The following is a 20,724-nucleotide window of genomic DNA, read 5'->3' on the forward strand; positions in this document are numbered from 1 at the left end:
GCAGATGTCGCACAAACACATCTTCATTGGTTGAATGATAGTTGGAGCTTCCCTTAACAGAAAGGAGAACGATAAAGACAGATGGTAGGTTGAGATTTAGTTGAAGGTTCCAAAATTAAAACAAATGTCACCAGAGACAACTTCTAACAGGGTTTGCCATCTAATCATCATAGGTTAGCTCTTCCGTTCATCAGCTACAAACCTCAAGGTCTATCCCTTCTCGTGGCTTCACCACAAGGTTCGTGAATCTCCTCTCCATCCCCCACCCCCACCACGGCCATCATCCTCAGGACCTTCAGCATCTCTGCTGACCACTCCCCATAGTGAATACCCTTAGCTATTTCACCCTAGCAATCTTCTTCCATTCTCCACTGTATTGCTACTACATGTTATCATACCAACATCTTCCATTAAACTAAGAAAAACTTGGTAGTTGTTATGTAATAATAGTTAAAAATATGAAAAATACAGTTAGCCAAACTTGCTAAAATCTCTATTTGGGAACTTACTAGCTAAGTAACACCAAACAAGAGAGGTAACTCTTGAGAAACAGCTCTCCATCGCATTCCTGCACATCTTATATCAAGTTTTCTTCTGCACTATCTCCTCAAGGATGTCAGTATAGCAAACAGCCTTGGAAGATACAAAGGGTGTCTCCCTCTGGGGTGGAAGACAGATTTGTCTCCTGACCAGGATAATAAAGATAATGTCTCCTTCTGGGGCAAAGGCTGGACAGTTGTGTCAGCAGCCTCTTATAAGACTGCAGGTTTCCTCAGAAGGTACAAAACCCCACTGGGTGCAGCGTTCAGTGGGGCGACTCCGCATCGCCCCAGTGGGACCTGAGGGCAGAGGAACGTGAGTGATGAAGTCATTTGTCGCTGACCTGGGAGGCTCTTGTCTTCTGCTATAGCATCTATGGCTGGCTAACTTGTTAACTTGCAAGCAGGGTAAGACCTCAGACCCTTCACAGTTCTTGACAGGAACTTCTTTATGCCTTAGTTTCCCTACCTGTGCAATGGAAGAAGGCACGTACCTCAGAGAGATAGTGTGCTAATTAAATGGAATAATGAGCCTATACATATACGGAACCCAGCCTGAGTCTCACATCTGCCCTTTTCATCAGTATTTGGCGACTCCTTGCCAAACCAAGTGGCCTGCTCTCGGCTCAGTTCTCACTGGTGGCTCTGAGGCACAGACACCAGAGATCATCTCTTCTTCTCAAAGTTCCTAAACCCCAACCTTCACTAAACTGGTTTTCTTCCCATGTTTTTGTAGAAAGGCAGTCCTAAATTGCCACAAATATACTAATTAACAATACAAAAACAGAAAACCAGTTTTTCTAAGGTGGAAGAAGGGGAAGGCAGTAATTGGAATGAGGGGGTAGGGAGAGTCATGAGATCTTCATCACAAGGAGGTAAGAGTTATTAAAAAACCTATAAAACATCAAGTCACTCAGTTATGTAGATGGCCAATATTTATTATTCTCCAATGTCTAATCTTAATGACATATTTGCAAAGAATTACTGGAAAAAAAAACAGGGGAAATGGTGGCTGTAAGGTATGTGGCCAAGTGACCACTGAAACAGTGTGGAATAATAGATAAAAAGGCACTTTTACTGTCAACAGATCCCAGGATTTCAAGTCCCAGATTTTAGTAGTTGTGAGAACTTGGGTGAGTTACTTAACCTCAAAAAACTTTGGTTTACTTACCTCCCAAGTGTGGTAAGACTCTCTACCTTGAAGAGCTGTTGATGGGTTATCTCAGTAGATTGTATCTATGATGGGTATGACTATTCCATGAGTAAAATACTGAAGAATTACTTATTCAGAAATTAATATGAGGGCCAAGGGACATTTCTGAATATTTCCCAAAAAGATATAGCATCTCGTGATGTGGTACCAGGCTTGCCAAATACAACCTTATAGAACACCGGGCTTGCCAAATACAGCTTTTATAGAACTTAAACTCTGGCTTCATAAAACCCCAAGGTACAGGAAACCCCTTAGTGGCAGGCTTCTGTAACTCTGCGTCAGTCTCAGATAACCACTTACTTGATTGAACTTACCTGTAACAAGAAATCAAAGAGAGCCATCTTGGACCATTCGTGGTGATGTATTTCGGTACAGCCCCATTCAGGTTTGGGTACGCGGCCATTCTGCCAGCACTTCTGTTTCAGCAACTGTTGATAAGTTCCCCAGGTGAGCTTAACAGAAGAGTGGGTCTCATTACTCGTTGGAGACAAGGATGAGTCCCAGAGAATGAAAGGACATGGGCGGCCATCTATAGAATCCAAAAACACAAAAAAAAACACTTTTAGAATGTTACTGACTCAGTGTGTACTCTTGGATGTCATTCAGTCTTTCACAGCTTCACACTCTCATCTGTCACATGTGAGAGTTTGATTAGATGACATTTATGATCACTTTCCCTTCCGAATATTTACTATTTTTATACCTCAGTGATGCTTCCTGATAGCAGTCTTATAAGATGGAAAGTTATCGTTAGACAAGGAAAGAAAAGTGTTTTTTTAAACGAGATACTTTATAGATGTGGCAGGAACAGGCCACTAACCACCAATAACTACGTCCTCTGGTTAATGTGGTTTTATTCCACATCTAAAAGCAGTCACCATGAAAAAAGAAAGAATCCAGACATTTATAATTATCTATTCAGTGTCTGAGTGGAGTGGCTCTCTATTTGTAAAAACAACCGTCTGATTTTCTGAGGCCATATTATGATGTCAGGAAGAAAAAGAATTTTTAGAAGTTGCAAATTTAAAAGTGAAATTGTATGTTTCGCACCAGTCACTATAATCTCCAAAGAAAGAAAAAGGAAGCAAGAGGGTTTTTTTTTGTTTGTTTTTCTGATAGAAACAACAGCACTTCTGGTAATGGGTCATTTATTCACATAAAACCTCACAAAGTGTATTTAAGCAAATGTCATTTCTTCAACTTCCTGTGCATAGAATATTTTTTCAAAAGAAATCTGTCACTCGAATGTTTTTGTCTCATTCTTGATAGTTTAGAAATTTCATTGGTCAACTGTACATTAAATGACACTGTAAGCTTAAAGCCAAAGCATCCCTCTCAAGCTCCCATGTCTGTCAAATAAAGTCACTGAAAGATGATGAAGAGCAGCTTTGCTTGTAACTTAAAAATCAGAATGATCTCTTGGGGAAAAAAAAAAATGACTAAGTCACAAAGGTCTGAAAAATCCCATTTAACTCATTCTTAACAGGCCTGGGCATTCGAATCCTCTGAAACTATGGCTGGAATGTCAAGACACATCACAGCGATTTTTAAAGCTCTTTCAAATGACCTGAGAGGTTCTCAATCTATAACTGTTTTTTGTTAAAGACTTTTATTTTCCCACCTTGCTTATTTGCCTTCATGTAGAGCTCTAATCTCTGGTCTTTAATGCAAGGACAGTCACTCCTCTAACCGCTCCTGAATGTGGTGTTACAATGACCTTAATAATATTAATAACATTCACTTACTCATTCTAATCACCTACATTCCAGTTTTGTTCAAAAGAAAAATCTTTCTCCTTTTAGCCTTGCAATTTAGGCCAGGGCCAGTAGCAAGTCGTTTAGATTGTGGAAAATAGGCCACAGTCACTGATGTACAATTGAAAGAAAAATAGACAAAGAAACATGAACCATATATAAAGAACTTAATTGTTATCTCTCTCCTTTTTACTTCCTTTTACTGTACTAAATGATTTGGGGCTGCTGGGACCCAATAATCTTCTTAGGTATTAGATAAATATAATGTTAAATGTATATGCTCCAAATACTATGCCAATTTAAAAAATAATAATAATAAATTCTAGGTAAAAACAGGCCATCATGTAGTGGGAGACACACATAAACCAGTGTAACCAAATACATGTAAGAGACACAACACAGTTTTCAAAGATATGGGCACTTCAGACTTCTAAATATCAACACCAAGAGGCTCTATCACTCAGTGTCTTTGGAACAAACTGATACACAGCTAGCACTTTGCATTCTCAGGGCTGGGAAGTATTCAAAGGGAGTTGAAAAACACTGAAGTTCAACAACACAAATCAATACACAAGACAGACAAAGCACCAGTTTCCTCAGTACACAAGGCCCTCAGAGAAATGAGGAAATTATGCACATAAACAATTGAAACAGTTAACTTCTGTGATGTTTTTCCTTCCCTTTAGAAACATTTGTTTCATATTTTAAAAGTAATTAAGAGTAAATCTACTCATTTTAGGAAATATAACATTAAAATGTATAGCTAAAAGATGACATGATAATATATATAGGAAACACTAAAGTCTCCACCAAAAAATCTATTGGAACTAATAAATGAATTCAGTAAAGTTTCAGGATATAAGATTAATATACAGATATCTGTTGCTTTTCTATACACTGAAAATGAACTCTCAGAAAGAGAAATTAAGGAAACAATCACATTTACAATCATATAAAAAAGAACAAAATATCTAGGAATAAACTTAACAAAGGAGGTAAAAGACCTATTTGCTGAAAACTATAAAACATTGATGAAGGAATTTGGAAATTATACAAAGAAATGGAAAGATATCCCATGCTCTTGGATTGGAAGAATTAATATTGTTAAAATGGCCATACTACCCAAAGTCATCTACAGAGTTAATGCAATCTCTATCAAAATACCCATGACACTTTTCACCGAACTAGAACAAATAATCCTAAAATTTATATGAAACCACAAAAGACGCCAAATTGCCAAAGCAATCCTGAGAAAAAAAGAAGGGAGCTGAAGGAATCACACCCCCTGACTTCAGACAATACTGCAAAGCTACAGTGATCAAAACAGCATGGTACTGGCACAAAAACAGACACATATATCAATGGGAACAGAATAGAGAGCCCAGAAATAAACCCACACACCTTTGGTCAATTAATCTACAGCAAAGGAGGCAAGAAAATACAATGGAGAAAAGACAGTCTCTTCAATAACTGGTGCTGGGAAAACTAGACAGCTACATGTAAAAGAATGAGATTAGACATTTCCTTACATCATGTACAAAAATAAACTCAAAATGCATTAAAGACCTAAATGTAAGACCTGAAACCATAAAACTCCTAGAAGAGAACAAAGGCAGAACACTCTTTGACATAAATTGTAGCAATATTTTTTAAATCTGTCTTCTAAGGCAAAAGAAATAAAAGCAAAAATAAACAAATGGGACCTAATTAAACTTAAAAGATTTTACACAGCAAAGGAAACCATAAAGTAAATGGAAAGACAACCTACTACATGGAAGAAAATACTTGCCAATTATATGTTTGACAAGGGGTAAATATCCAACATATATAAATATCTCATACAACTCAATATCAAAAAAAAAACAAAGATCGCTTAAAAAATGGGCAGAAGACCTGAATAGACATTTTTCAAAAGAAGACTTACACACAGCCAACAGGTCATGAAATGATGCTCAACCTTGCTAATTTTCAGAGAAATGCAAATCAAACCACAGTGAGATATCAACTCACACCTGTCAGAATGGCCAACATCAAAAAGACTACAAATAACAAATGTTGGTGAGGCTGTAGAGAAAAGGGAACCCTCCTCCACAGTTGGTGGGACTGTAAATCAGTGCAGCCACTATGGAGAACAGTACAGAGTTTCCTTAAGAAGCTAAAAACAGAGCTACTATATGACCCAGCAACTCCACTTCTGGGTATATTCCAAAGAAAACAAAAACACTAATTCTAAAAGATACATGCACCCCAATGTTCATTGTAGCACTATTTACAATAGCCAAGATATGGAAGCAATCTATGTGTTCATCAACAGATGAATGGATAAAGAAGATGTGGTATATGTACACAATGGAATATTACTCAGCCATAAAAAAGAAGGAAATTTTGCCATTTGCAACAACATGGATGGACCTAGAGAGTATGATGCTTAGTGAAATAAGGCAGACAGAGAAAGACAAATATTCTATGTTACATCACTTATAGGTGGAATCTAAAAATATAAAACAAACCAATGTATATAACAAAACAGAAACAGATTCACAGATACAGGTAAAAAAAACTAGTGGTTACCAGTGGGGAGAGGGAAGTGGGGAGGGGTGAGATACCGGCTATTAAGAGTCACAAACTACTGTGTATAAAACAAATAAACAACAAAGATATACAGTACAGGAAAATATATCTGTGATTTTTAATAACTTTAAATGGAATGTAAAACTACAGAAATATTGAATCACTATGTTGTACCTGAAGCTAATAAAATATTGTAATCCACTCTACTTCAATACAAAAAACAAATAAACAAACATAAAAAAATGTCTAGCCTAGAAAACAGCAATCATCTACAATCTCTTACCCTAGTAACCGGTTCTGTTATTCGTATATTTACATCTGGTATTTTCCCATCCCTTTCTTTCACGCATGAAAAAGTAAATTGTTTTTAGAAATTTAAGGAGTAGAGCTTATGGTTAGAGTTGACTCTAGAACCCAACAGACCTTTTGAATTCTGATCCTACTACTTCTTAGCTTTGTAACATTGGACAAGTTATATAACTTTTTCAAACCTCACTTTCATCCTCTGTAAAGTGTGGGCAATACTGTACCTTCCAAAACAAACTTTGTTAAACAGGATCATACGTTTAAAGTTCTCAGCCTGGTGCCTAACATATATGCATATCCTGGAAAGGTTTTGCTATGACTATTTTTATATGCATGCATTATACAATCACATAATTCATCAGCCTTCTAGCCCTTATTTGTTTATTGAACATCTACTATGTCTCAAGCACTATTCTAGGCCTAAAGCATACAGACATACATGCCAGGTTTTCAGTTGTTTGTTGTTCTGTGGGATTTTTTGCTTTCATAGAGTTTACATTTCCAGCAGGGAAAAGAGGCAAAAATTACACAAGGGAAATAAACTATTTGGAATCACCTTATGTATATAGGTTATCATAATTGTTTCACTAAATGTTACATTGCAAACACTTCTCTTACACTTAAATATTCTTAAACAGTCTCACTTTAACTGTGATACAATAATGTAGCCCAGTGGTCAGCAAACTTGGTCAAGGGCAGACGGTGTTTCAGGCTTTGAGGGCCATACAATGTCAACTAGCAAGCACTCAACCCCATTGTGATACGAAAGCTCCAATAAAACTGTGTTACACACCCTGAAATTTACATTTTTGGTAATTTTCAAGTGTCATAGTAGTATTATTGTTATTTGGATATTTTTTTCAACCATTTAAAATTGTGGAAGCCATTGGTAGCTCAGGGACCACACAAAACAGGCTGTGGGCTATCCCTCACCCACAGACTGTAGTGAATCAATCCCTAATCTAGTGTATGGGTTTATTGTGTTTCATTTACCATTTCTCTCCTTTAAATCTTAAATTTTTTTTTGAATGATACATTCTCTATTAAATGGTTCTCAAACTGCCACAGGGAGCTTTCAACGGATAGGAATAATTGGTTTTCAGTTAACATCCTCTGTTTTCCTCCACATGCATCTCCCCTCAGCAAAATATTCTGACTGCCACAGAAACACATTCTGTCCTGCCATGCCTGGCGTCAGTCACCGCAGGGAAAGGGGCTTCCAGAGAGCAGGGTAAGAGGCAGTTCTCAGGCTGAGCCAGGCTGGATGCCCTTCCTTCCAGCCAGCAGGTCTTGCAGAGTATTTGTGCACGTTGCCCAGGCTGGTTCCAGAGCTCAGAGCTGTGAGCAACTACTGTGAGGTGCATTCCACTTTGTATAAAATACGGCTGATAAGAGAATCAAATGAACCTTGATAGATCTGATGGGATGACAGAAAAATACCCTTTGAAAGCAGCAAACAGGTTAAAGCAACTTACCTGAAGTGTTTCAGAGATGAAGGGCATTCATCTCTTTGCATTTGGATTTGTCAGAATGAGGCAGTACTGGGCTCTCTAGAGAAATCTTAACGGTGAAGAGAGAAAATTCTACCTGTCAGAATGGGGAGGAAGTGGGGTTTTAAAAGAAATGTGGGTGTTCATGTGAATTAACAGTTATATAACTGTCTTTTAAAAAATTGAGACTTGCCAGTAAAACTTATTTTTTCCAAAATCTGAATATCTCCCCTGAATTTTGATGTTCTCCCAAGTCGTTCTTTATTCAAAAGCACAAAGAAGACATTCTTGTGAGAAGACGAACGTGAAAATCCACTAAGAATGAATGCTCTACACAACCTCCTCTGCTCTGGTTTATCAGGTGCCCTTCACCTTGAACCAGTGACCCGTTTTGTTGAACTACAGGGGGAGTTATCAGTGAATGTCTGCATCTATCACTGGGCAAAACCAAGTAGAAACATCCTGAGCTCTGAAATCACAAGCCTATTTTATCACATGGGCCAAGTTCGAAGCTTCTCGTGAACAAGACAAAAAAGAAAGTGACAGTTCAGCTCAGAGCCCTTCATTAAAAATAACTCCAAAACCCTCTAAAGAAAACAAAGACCGGCCAAACCTTGAGGCTCACCTTTGTTATGGGAAACAAATTCTGCCATGTTCCATTGCAACTTCCAATGCATTGAAGGAAAACTTGAATGCTGCAGCTCTCTAATCTAAAAGCAAGTGTTGATGTGGGCGTACCTCCACGGAGAAGGTAGCAGGTGTCTGGTTGTTAATGATCCCTTAAGTTCTATCTGCTCTATTTTTCTACGGTGCCTCTCACAGTAGGGTTCTGGCGATTCAAAGTGGAAAAAGCAGGTAAGATCTCTTGGCTTAGGGATGGCGAATGTGGACAAGTCAGTCAATGTGAGGGCGGGTGAAATAGGATTCTGTGACAGTCTGGCCGGGGAGGAAATGTGGAGGATAAGATGCTCAGGCTTTCAAACATTGTTAATTCACTTATTCCCAAAGCACATATTTACCATTGTCCCCCAATATCTGGACGCATTTGGTTCCTGTGTTTGGGATAGAAAGAATTCAGAGTGAGGCATACCAGAAACAGAGGCCCTGCAAGATCCCAGTCCCAGGCAAGGCCTGGGCCACAGCTGGGAGTTTAGTGGAAACAGACAAGCACGTGTGTAATGACGATCAGGTTGCGTGTCTGCCAGTTGAAGAGTGTTTTAAAGGGACCAAGTGAAGGAAGGACTAACATAAAGGCTGAGCTCTCAGAGCCAAGCCAAGCAATGAAGAACTGCCGGGCCCCAGCATAGTGAAATGAGCAGCTATGGCCATGAACAAGAAGAGCCATGTCTGAAGAGGAGCTGAGTGCGTGGGTGGAAAACCAAGTCACGAGTGTTGATTCTACACTTGACGCTGCATCTCTGGTCTCCACAGGACTCAAGACCAGTCCTCCGGCCACCCTGACTCAGGCAACGGGCTCCCCAAGGCGTGAAAAGTGTGAGACCCAGAGACACTGAAAATACGGCACTGTCAGATATTAAAAAGAATCAACCTATATTAGGTTTTAAAAGGGGAAGGTGGCAGAGAAGCAGAATTCCATAGATTTTACACGTGTAGATTCCATGCAGCCAACCAAATCCTCAATACAAGGGCTTGTCTTAGGAATCCAATTTCTGGGTGATTTAGGAAACCGTTCTTCCAACAAAAATAGAAATGTATTTAGTTACTTTCCTAACTGTTTCACTAACTGGTTTTCTTGAGGTTGGACTGAGTTAAAATAATCTCCACGTTTCCTCAAGCATTAGCTAAGCATGAAGCACTTGTGACTTCCCTCTGCCACAGACGACTGAAACAACCCAAACCATCAGCTCTACTTTAAAAGCATACGACCCAGCAATCCCTCTACTGGGCTTACACCATGAGAAAACCATAATTCAGAAAGAGACATGTACCACAATGTTCATTGCAGCACTATTTACAATAGCCAGGACATGGAAGCAACCTAAGTATCCATCAACAAATGAATGGATAAAGATGTGGCACATATATACAATGGAATATTACTCAGCCATAAAAAGAAACGAAATTGAGTTATTTGTAGTGAGGTGGATGGACCTAGAGACTGTCATACAGAGTGAAATAAGTCAGAAAGAGAAAAACAAATACTATATGCTAACACATATATGTGAAATCTAAAAAAAAAAGGTTCTAATGAACCTAGGGGCAAGACAGGAATAAAGACACAGACGTAGAGAATGGACTTGAGGAACGGGGAGGGGGAAGGGTAAGCTGGGACGAAGTGAGAGTGGCATGGACATACATATATACACTATCAAACGTAAAATAGATAGCTAGTGGGAAGCAGCCGCATAGCACAGGGAGGTCAGCTCAGTGCTTTGTGACCACCTAGAGGGGTGGGATAGGGACGGTGGGGGGAGATGCAAGAGGGAGGCGATATGGAGATATATGTATATGTATAGCTGATTCACTTTGTTATAAAGCAGAAACTAACACACCATTGTAAACCAATTATACTCCAATAAACATGTTAAAAATAAATAAATAAAAACAAAGTGTCCTTCTTTGTTCTGAACCTTTGACTAATGGATGGGAACTTCTGCTTTCTAGGTCTGCCCTGGACTTCCGCTATAAAAATGGGAGCTCCCAGACACTTCCTGTCTCAATATTCCCTTTAGAAAAACAGGAACCGACCTTGAATTCAGAGGGTCGTGATGGTGGAGTCACTGCCAAACTCCACAAACATTTTGCCAGTAAAGTCTTGGTTACATCAGGGGGACCTGGTCCTGGGCCATTTAATGTTGATTAAGGTAGATGAAGAAGCCATGAATTCCTGACTGGAGTGAGCTTCCTACAGTCGAAAGCTCATCACATCACCTCTCTTCTTCAGACCCTTCAATGATTTCTCATTATCTGCGGGATGAAGTCCATGTCCTTCCATAACATAAACCCACCCACTCTCCACTCACCACCGCCAGCCCCTATTCTCCTTTTTCCAGAACGGTTTGCAGTTTCCACGCACACACTCCCTTCACAAGCTTCTCACACATGGGTTCTCTCCACCCTTCTGTACCCACCCACAGTGACTTTGAAGAACTAGTCTGACATTACTGCTTCTAGCACCTTCTGCAGTCCCCCTACCCACCCCCCTATACACACACATCACTCTCTGTGCCTGCAGGCTTCCCTAAACATATCTCCTGGAGGTCTTTACCCTACCCGTCTTTGTTTTTTTTTTTTAAACATCTTTATTGGAGTATAATTGCTTTACAATGGTGTGTTAGCTTCTGCTGTATAACAAAGTGAATCAGCTATACATACACATATATCCCCATATACCCTCCCTCTTGCGTCTCCCTCCCACCCTCCCTATCCCACCCCTCTAGGTGGTCACAGAGCACCGAGCTGATCTCCCTGTGCTATGTGGCTGCTTCCCACTAGCTATCTAGTTTACATTTGGTGGTGTATGTATATCCACGCCACTCTCTCACTTCGTCCCAGCTTACCCTTCCCCCTCCCCGTGTCCTCAAGTCCATTCTCTACATCTGTGTCTTTATTCCTGTCCTGCCCCTAGGTTCTTCAGAACCATTTTTTTTGTTTCTGTTTTAGATTCCATATATATGTTTTAGCATATGGTATTTGTTTCTCTCTTTCTGACTTACTTCACTCTGTATGACAGTCTCTAGGTCCATCCACCTCACTACAAATAACTCAATTTCATTTCTTTTTATGGCTGAGTAATATTCCATTGTATATATGTGCCACATCTTCTTTATCCATTCATCTGTCGATGGACACTTAGCTTGCTTCCATGTCCTGACTATTGTAAATAGAGCTGCAATGAACATTGTGGTACATGACTCTTTTTGAATTATAGTTTTCTCAGGGTATATGCCCAGTAGTGGGATTGCTGGGTCATATGGTAATTCTATTTTTAGTTTTTTAAGGAACCTCCATACTGTTCCCCATAGTGGCTGTATCAATTTACATTCCCACCAACAGTGCAGCAGAGTTCCCTTTTCTCCATACCCTCTCCAGCATTTACTGTTTGTAGATTTTTCTGATGGCCATTCTGACCAGTGTGAGGTGATACCTCATTGTAGTTTTGACTTGCATTTCTCAAATAATTAGTGATGTCAAGCATCTTTTCATGTGACTCTTGGCCACCTGTATGTCTTCTTTGGAGAAATGTCTATTTAGGTCTTCTGCCCATTTTTTGATTGGGTTGCTTGTTCTTTTTGATACTGAGCTGCATGAGCTGTTTGTATATTTTTGAGATTAATCCTTTGTTAGTTGCTTCATTTGCAAATATTTTCTCCCATTCTGAGGGCTGCGCTTTTGTCTCATTTATGGTTTCCTTTGCTGTGCAAAAGCTTTTAAGTTTAATTAGGTCCCATTTGTTTATTTTTGTTTTTATTTTCATTACCCTAGGAGGTGGGTCAAAAAAGATCTTACTGTGATTTATGTCAAAGAGTGTTCTGCCTATGTTTTCCTCTAAGAGTTTTATAGTGTCTGGCCTTACATTTAGGTCTTTAATCCATTTTCAGTTTATTTTCATCTGTGGTGTTAGGGAGTGTTCTAATTTCATTCTTTTATATGTAGCTGTCCAGTTTTTCCAGCACCACTTACTGGAGAGACTGTCTTTTCTCCATTGTATATTCTTGCCTCCTTTACCAAAGATAAGCTGACCATATGTGCGTGGGTTTATGTCTGGGCTTTCCATATTGTTCCATTGATCTATATTTCTATTTTTGTGCCAGTACCATACTGTCTTGATTACTGTTGCTTTGTAATATAGTCTGAAGTCCTGGAGCCTAATTCCTCCATCTCTGTTTTTCTTTCTCAAGATTGCTTTGGCTATTCGGGGTCTTTTGGGTTTCCATACAAATTGTGAAATTTTTTGTTCTAGTTCTGTGAAAAATGCCATTGATTGTTTGATAGGGATTGCATTGAATCTGTAGATTGCTTTGGGTAGTACAGTCATTTTCACAAGGTTGCTTCTTGCAATCCAAGAACATGGTATATCTCTCCATCTGTTTGTATCATCTTTAATTTCTTTTATCAGTGTCTTATAGTTTTCTGCATACAGGCCTTTTGTCTCCTTAGGTACGTTTATTCTAGGTATTTTATTCTTTTTGTTGCAATGGTAAATGGGAGTGTGTCCTTAATTTCTCTTTCAGATCCTACCCTTCTTGTAGGACAGGTTTGGTTAGCTGTCTCTTGCCCTCAAGCTGGGAGCCCTGTGAGAGCAGGGACTGGTTCCCAACCATCTTTCGTTCTCCAGCTCCTGCCATAAGTCCCGATCAAAGCAAGCATTCAACAATGTTGAGGAATGAATGAGTGAATTTTTCAGAACCCCCCAGTTTTCACCTCCAGCCCTTAGGTTCTAAGCAACGGTCAATGGGCCCTGAACACACGTTCGGTTGGTGTGGCCTCCTCGTAAGCGGTGACGCCACTGCCAGTCCTCACTCTAAGTGGTTAAGAAGGGTCGAGACACTTGAGAAGTAGAGGTGGGGGCAGGGGGCTTCCAGGCCCTCCTTCTGCCATCCACCGCCATGTCTCCATAATCCTCTGAGACTCGGGAATGATGAACGCGGGGGTGGTGGAGACACCACTGCCTCACTCCTCCTGACGCCAAATCACCATCATGAGAAGGCGGACGTTTAAGGCGTCGTGGCTGCCCTCGGGAATCAGACCGAAAGGCTGCGGAGGCAGCGGGTTTCCATGGGGACGCATGATTACGCCGCCACATCCACCGAGGGTCCAGGTGATGTGAGAGAATAATGATGATGGTGCAGACAGTGATGAGGGGAGCCTGGCGGGCCCTGCCACCCACGTATGCATCCCAGCCCCACTGCATACGACCTGGACATATGCTAGTCTCTGAGCCTCACTTTCCCCACAGGAAATCTGTCCGAGAACAGCTGATGTGCGGGACCGTTGCGCGGTTTGGTGAGATGCTGAATGTAAAGCGATTCGCCCTCCACAAACGGGAGAGACTGGGACCCTCCACCACCCACTCCAGGCACTTTCTTTACATGACAATTTGAGGTGCCTGTGATTTAGCTCACGTGAACATCAATCTAGAGAAACAAACTAAGGAAATCTAAGGCGATAGATCACCAAGAGCTGAGTCAGCTTAGAAACTGAATGAAAATAACACACAGCAATCACTGCGTGTTCCTATGCAGGGGGGACTGTTAGAGATATTTTATCTGTATCGGCTCACTGCATTCTCACAACTCGATGAGGTCAGTACTGTTATCAATACCGTTACACTCGAAGAAATAAGGTAGAAAGAGATTAAGTGAATTCACCCACGTCACACAGTAGAACCAGGATTCAAATTCAGGGCGTCTAGACTGACAGTCATTGTGAAGCTAAACTATATTCCCCCAAATTTATACGTTGAAACCCCACGCCCAGCACCTCAGAACGTGACTGCATTTGGAGAAAGAGCCTTTGAAGAGGCAACTAAGTTAAAATGAGGCTGTTATGGTGGCCCTAATCCAATCTGACTGGTATCCTAATGAGAAGAAGTTTGGACACACTGAGAGACAGGAGGGGGATGGACTACAGAGGAAGGAGTCTATGAGGACACAGTGAGAAGGCGGCCATCGTCAAGCCAAGGAGAGAGACCTGGGAAGAGACCAAACCAGCCGACACCTTGACCTTGGACTTCCAGCCTCCAGAACTGTGAGAAATAAATGTCTTCTGTTTAAGCCGCCCATCTGTGGTATTTTGTGATAGCAGCCCTAGCAAGCAGATATGCCAGTCCACAATCTGAACTGCAAAGCTCTTTGAAGAAACTATACAGCTCTTTCCCCATGTTTAGAGTCACAAATAGAAACTAAATGCTGTCAGCGACAACCAAATTCGACCGAAACGTCAATATTTGCCCATTAACTGAGGTCAGCACCTGTGTTGTCCTTAAACCCACCCAGAGATGGCAACAGATTCAGTCCCAATGGAAAGGTCATGACCTTGGGCTCAGGCTGGTGCTGAGTGAATCTTGAAATCAGTGGCTATAAGAAGAGTCCCTCCAGGCCACTGAGCTGTCACACGGTCCAATGGTGCCAGCTCCAAGGGGGACAGGGATTCTTGACTCTTTTGTCCACTCATGTAGCCCCTAATGACTAGAAGAGTGGCTGGCACATAGCAGGTGCTCAACAACTATTTCTTAAAAGAAGAAAAGATAAATATGATGCCGTAGAAGGGAATAGATTGCATGGAGCTGAGGAACATGCATCTTTCAGGCTGTGAGCACCGTGGCAACTACTAGCCACTGTCCCTTCTATCCCAGCCTCGTGTGAGATCTGGGGACACCTTCCAGAGACACAGCAGAGAAGGTTCCAGAGTTCCCCCAGTTTACCGAAGAAGGTATGTAGTGAGCAAACAAGACAACAGTGAAGCCCAGCACTGCTTGCAGCCCATGCTCAGTAAACTTTTGTTCACTTATGAATGTATTTAGTTGACCAGCTCAACTTGATCGCTAAAGAATAATACCCTTAGGGCTTTTCTGATAAAGAACACAATGTGCTCTCCATCCATATTTTCAGAAACAAGACATGATTCCTATACTCCTGAGTCAATATTTTAAGAAAGTTTGCACCCGTGTCCAGGACTTCTAGGATTTTGAAGTCAGTGTGTTTCCAAGTTGTGAGGGCATCTGGGTTATTCTCATAACTCCCTGCAAAATGCCTCTGTCCTTATCTGAGAGCCTGGGACAACATGAATTATGCAGCTGCCACTCCCCTGCTCTGGCAGCCATACCACCAGGGTGCAGCTCACAGCACTGCTCGCATGGACTCGAGAGGAGAGAGGAAAGTACCCACTGTATTTCTCCTGCTCTATGATGAGACGAGGCAGTACAAGTCAGAGAGCAGTAAGCACATTGGAATCTACACTGAATTTAAATGGAAGTGGGTGAGGGGCCTGCAGTTTGTCATCCAAGCAGCCCTGACACACAGTGTTCCTGGAACGAGGCTACCTGATCCAGTTTGACAGCTCTATGGCCGTAAAGCGGCATCCTAAAAACAAAGCACACATAATGCATCTCCCACGCTGGGCATGAAAAACAGTCCGATGTTTAAGTGCTACCAAAATGGTAGTCCTTGGGGTTCATGTGCATCTCTGTGCAGACTGCTGGGGAGCTTGGCCAAAGTGCTCAGTGGAAGATCACAGGGGGGCTGGGGTTCTTCTGCTCTCTACATAGACAGAGTCTGCTTTGTCTTGTCTTAGATACATATTTTTAAATATTTTGTTTAAAAAAGTATTTAAATGTATCAGTATCACATGGTGACCTCTATCATGATTGATGATTTTTGCAAGGACGGTTTGGCAGAAAACATACTAATACATTCAGTCATATTTGCATATACACGATTGTTTACGGTAAAACAAGAAAATCTGGGAAGCGTTGGCTTGTATTTAAACAACCACAACAGCCCTTGTAGCCGTGCTCAGGGTAGTATGGCCATACTTCCTTTGAGTGAAAATATTAACAATGTTAAGTGGTTGAGTTGAAAAAAGAAGTTAAATAGAAAGATTGGCATAATGGTAAATCAGAAATCACCATGTTAAAATTTGCACATTGTTGTCACTATCCCATGATTATATCAAGTTATATTTGAGAGGTAATGTAGGTTAAGAGAAGCAACATGAGGATACTTTAGTATCAGACAGAACTGGGTACAAATTCCACTTCACTGCTCACTAGCTATGCGTCCTTGAGCAAATTTCACACCTCACCAAGCCTCAGGATTCCCATATATAAAGTATCAATACTATTTGCTGTGTGGAATTGTTAAGTAATGCAAGAGTCAAATGACAACAAATGCAGCATAGACACGCTGTGAGGCATAACACTAGGTTCTTTGTAAGTTTACAACTGAAAAATACATCATTATTGCAAACATGGATTTCTTTACAGGGCCTCTGATGCTATATTTCAATTCACTTCTTTTTTTTTTTTTTTAAACATCTTTATTGGGGTATAATTGCTTTACAGTGGTGTAAAAATATGGAACGCTTCACGAGTTTGCGTGTCATCCTTGCGCAGGGGCCATGCTAATCTTCTCTGTATCGTTCCAATTTTAGTATATGTGCTACCGAAGCGAGCACTCAATTCACTTTTGTATTTCCCACACAGATACGCATAGGATGAGACTCTGGTCTAGTGGTCATGGCTGGATTTTGTAGGGTGGTACCCTCCTGGCCCTCCCTACCTAATTACAACCTTGTCCTTCCCCAAGTACAACCTTCCCATTTTCTGGGATATCTTTGGAGTGACACCTGTCAGAAAATGGTCCAGTATACAGTTCAGGGCCAGTAAACCTGCTAATTTCATATATATATTTTTGGATTCAAGGGGAGTCATCTAGAATTCAAGTTATACAACCAAGAACCTGTCCCAGAGGAACCTGAGCTAGTGGCTCTGGGCCAATAGGATCACCTGTGTCAGTTTTACAAACAAACAAACAAACAAACAAATAAATACCTGAAGATGAGCTTTATCATTGGGACCTTTTGTCTTTGGACTGGATGAACAGAAAGTTCATCTGAGAGGCTGGGGCAGACATATCATTCAGTCTCAGCCTCTGACACTCTTTTACATCTCCCTTTGCATCATATGTCTCCTTTTTACAGCCAGGTAATACACATGACTTTCAGCAAAGGTATTTAATTACACTGGGCCTCTACTTACACATCCACAAAAGGCCTCTCGTAGAGTACCCACCTTATAAAAGTTTAGGAGGATTTATTGAGATAATAGGTGCATGGTACTTAAAACAGTGCCAGTATATGGTAACATTCAATATTACTCTTGCTATGGTTACAGTTGTTGTCTCCTTGAGACATAAGAGGTCCCCATAGCCCATATCTGTGCAGCAGTACACAAGTCATCAACGTCTAGTTGTGTTAGATAATCAGGTATACAAATAGGTCGTGGTGATAGAGAAAGAAGACACACCTTAAGGACCCCCAAAAGGATTTGGTGAGGAAAGCAGATTGATAAAGAGGAAAGTCTTGGAAGTTACAAGACAAGGGCTTGAATTCTTTCTGGACAATTAACTCATTGTATGACCTTGAGCTGCCTTCTTCTTATCTTTCTTTCTTCTCAAAATTGAGGTAAGAAAGTATCTCCTGCATAGGTTTCTTTGAAAGATTAACTGCGATAAGCCAAATATCCATATTCGACTCACAAGAGACTAGCGATGTTCTTGGTACTGAGCATGAACTTATTTTCACAAACATTCATCAAAAGTCAGAGAACAGAAACAACACTTAAGGCAGATTATTTACAGGACTGGCTGACTATCCACTCTCCCAGATATGAAAAGATCTCCTCCCAGACCAAGCCAGATCATCAGAGAAATGCATACCTAAGCTGAGTTCTGTTTTTCCTCCTATAGAAAACTCATTATCAAATTACATTACAGAGTGAAGCCACAGACCATATTATATTGATGGTCCTCACAAGAATAAGCTCCATAAACCTTATTATTTGCATAATACAGAGGCTGCCAAGGATATTTTTCTTTACCTTTTCAATGAGTTATTTATAAGAATCTCAAGGAGAAATCCCAGCCTGGATTTGGGACTAAAATGGTAGCACTTGTCCTGAGTTTTTGAAGCCAGAAGCAAGTACAGATTTACTGTTTGGAGTCAGTGAAACAGACCAAAAATGCATTCTTGCATTCATTCAAAAATATTTATTGAGCAACTACTATGTGCCAGACTCTCCACTGGGATCTGGACATTCAATGATGAACACGACAGGAAACGTCTCTGCCTTCACAGATCTAGAGCGTAGTGGGAAAGAAGAGATGATTAAATAAGCAATTATAATTATACAGCAATGATATAGAATGAGCCAGAAACAGATGCTGAGTAACAAGATAAGATCTATCACCCCCTTAGGTACCTAGGGAGGCGCAAATAAAGCTAAGCTTGGACCAAGAGAAGAATAGGAGGACCCTAGAGGGAAGATCCACACATCTGTGGAAATCAAGGGAAGAAAGACACAAGTCAGGAAAAGACTAGAGGTAGGTGAGTGAAGAGAGATACTGAGAACCTAAGACTGTTAATCCCCTACCATGACCAGAACTGATCTATTTATGTACTTTGCATCAGTACAATGTCTCCATGAGTAGAATTATATTGTGTAGGGTGCTCATAACTATAAATCATGTCCTAGCCTCCTGAGGAAACTGCTCTGATTTTATGACTCTCAATAACTACATTCTAGTAGAAAGTATCAAAGAGAGAATAAAGAAAGTTCTGGTATTACTTGAGATACAGTCTTAGGTATTTAACTCATCGTATTGAGAGTCATGTCAATACAACCTTGTTGGTTTCTTTCCATTATCACTTACTTCTGCACAGAGAGAGGAACACCAATCTACATTGGAATTATAAATGTCTCCTTCAAATTTAATGCAACTGCCTTCTTCATTCCCAAAGATGCTGGATATTCAGAGAGCAGAATTAAATACCTAAGAGGTACCCTGACACCAAAACGTTTAAGCCAGCAGGAGAGCTAGGTTTTAGTCCTAGCCCTGTCACATGAAGAAATGGTATGTATCCAGAGAAAACTCTAATTCGAAAAGATACATGCACCCCAGTGTTAATTGCAGCGTTATTTACAATAGCCAAGACATGGAAGCAACTTAAATGTCCACTGACAGACGAATGGATAAAGAAGATGTGATACATACACAATGGAATATTAGTCAGCCAAAAAAAGAAGGGAATGATGCCATTTGCAGCAACATGGATGGACCTAGAGATTATTACACTAAGTGAAGTAAGTCAGACAGAGGAAGACAAATACCATATGATGTCACTTACATGTGGAATCTAAAAAAATGGTACAAATGAACTTATTTACAAAACAGAAACAGACTCACAGACATAGAGAACAAACTTGGTTACCAAAGGGGAAGGGGAAGAATTAGGAATTTGGGGTTAATAGATACACACTACTATATATAAAATAGATAAACAACAAGGACCTACTGTACAGCACAGGGAACCATATTCAATATCTTGTAATAAACCATAATGGAAAAGAATCTGTAAAAGAATACATATATGTATAACTGAATCACTTTGCTGTACACCTGAAACAACAGAGCATTGTAAATCAACTAGACTTCAATTTAAAAAAAGAAGTGATAGGTGAGGCTTGGAGGCTATACGAGTAACTCAGTGAACATGGAACCTCATGTGCTTCGTGTAGTAACACCAATAGCAGTATTTATTGAAGATTTACTGTGTGTCAAGCACCAGGTCTACGTGTGTTCCCTGTATTAACTAGCGACAAACTCATGAGGTGGGTACTGTTGTCACTTAGAGCTGAGAACATGAGCGTTTCTGGGTCACAGGTTGGTAAATTCAAACCCAGGGGTCCAGCTCCAGAGCCCAGGCTCCTAACCACTACTTTCCTCTCTCAACTTCCGTCCAGGAGCTCCCAGGGAAGCTGGAAGGACAGATCAGAGTACCATGCCTCAGGATACATTCAAGCGCGCATCACCTCTTCTCAGGGCCTTTATGACATGAATGAACGGCAAGGGAGCCTTCCAGGGGGACCCTCTGCCCTGCTTGGTCCAGGAGAGGCTCCGTGTGTGCCTGCTTCTCCATGCCCACCCGCATACTCCCTCTCTCCAGGGTGCACCTGTCTGGACAGAAGTGGTAGCGTCACCTAAGCCCAATGGCTAAGAGCTGACGTTTTGAAGTTTGCTGGGCCTGGGCGCAAAACCCAGCTTAACTATTAACATGAGGCCAGTTACTTTGCCTAAATAAGCCTCAGCTTTCTCATCTCCCAAGTGGAG

General features: G+C 40.8%; 1 protein-coding gene and 1 non-coding gene across 3 annotated transcripts in view; both read right to left on the reverse strand.

Annotated features, from left to right (window-relative positions):
* GASK1B (golgi associated kinase 1B) overlaps positions 1 to 20,724 on the reverse strand; it is a 41,680-nt gene that overhangs the window by 17,720 nt on the left and 3,236 nt on the right. For both annotated transcript variants that reach the window (XM_029234544.1, XM_029234545.1), the window contains one exon: positions 2,067 to 2,281. In XM_029234544.1, coding sequence (XP_029090377.1) covers positions 2,067 to 2,281 — 215 coding nt within the window. The remainder of the gene's footprint in view (positions 1 to 2,066; positions 2,282 to 20,724) is intronic.
* Positions 16,905 to 17,011, reverse strand: LOC114903304. The gene has a single exon (XR_003795691.1). It is a non-coding gene; the product is annotated as a U6 spliceosomal RNA (small nuclear RNA).

The sequence above is a fragment of the Monodon monoceros genome, unplaced genomic scaffold (assembly GCF_005190385.1).
Source record: "Monodon monoceros isolate NGI ecotype Baffin Bay Population unplaced genomic scaffold, NGI_Narwhal_1 Super_Scaffold_20, whole genome shotgun sequence".
Lineage (NCBI taxonomy): Eukaryota > Metazoa > Chordata > Mammalia > Artiodactyla > Monodontidae > Monodon > Monodon monoceros.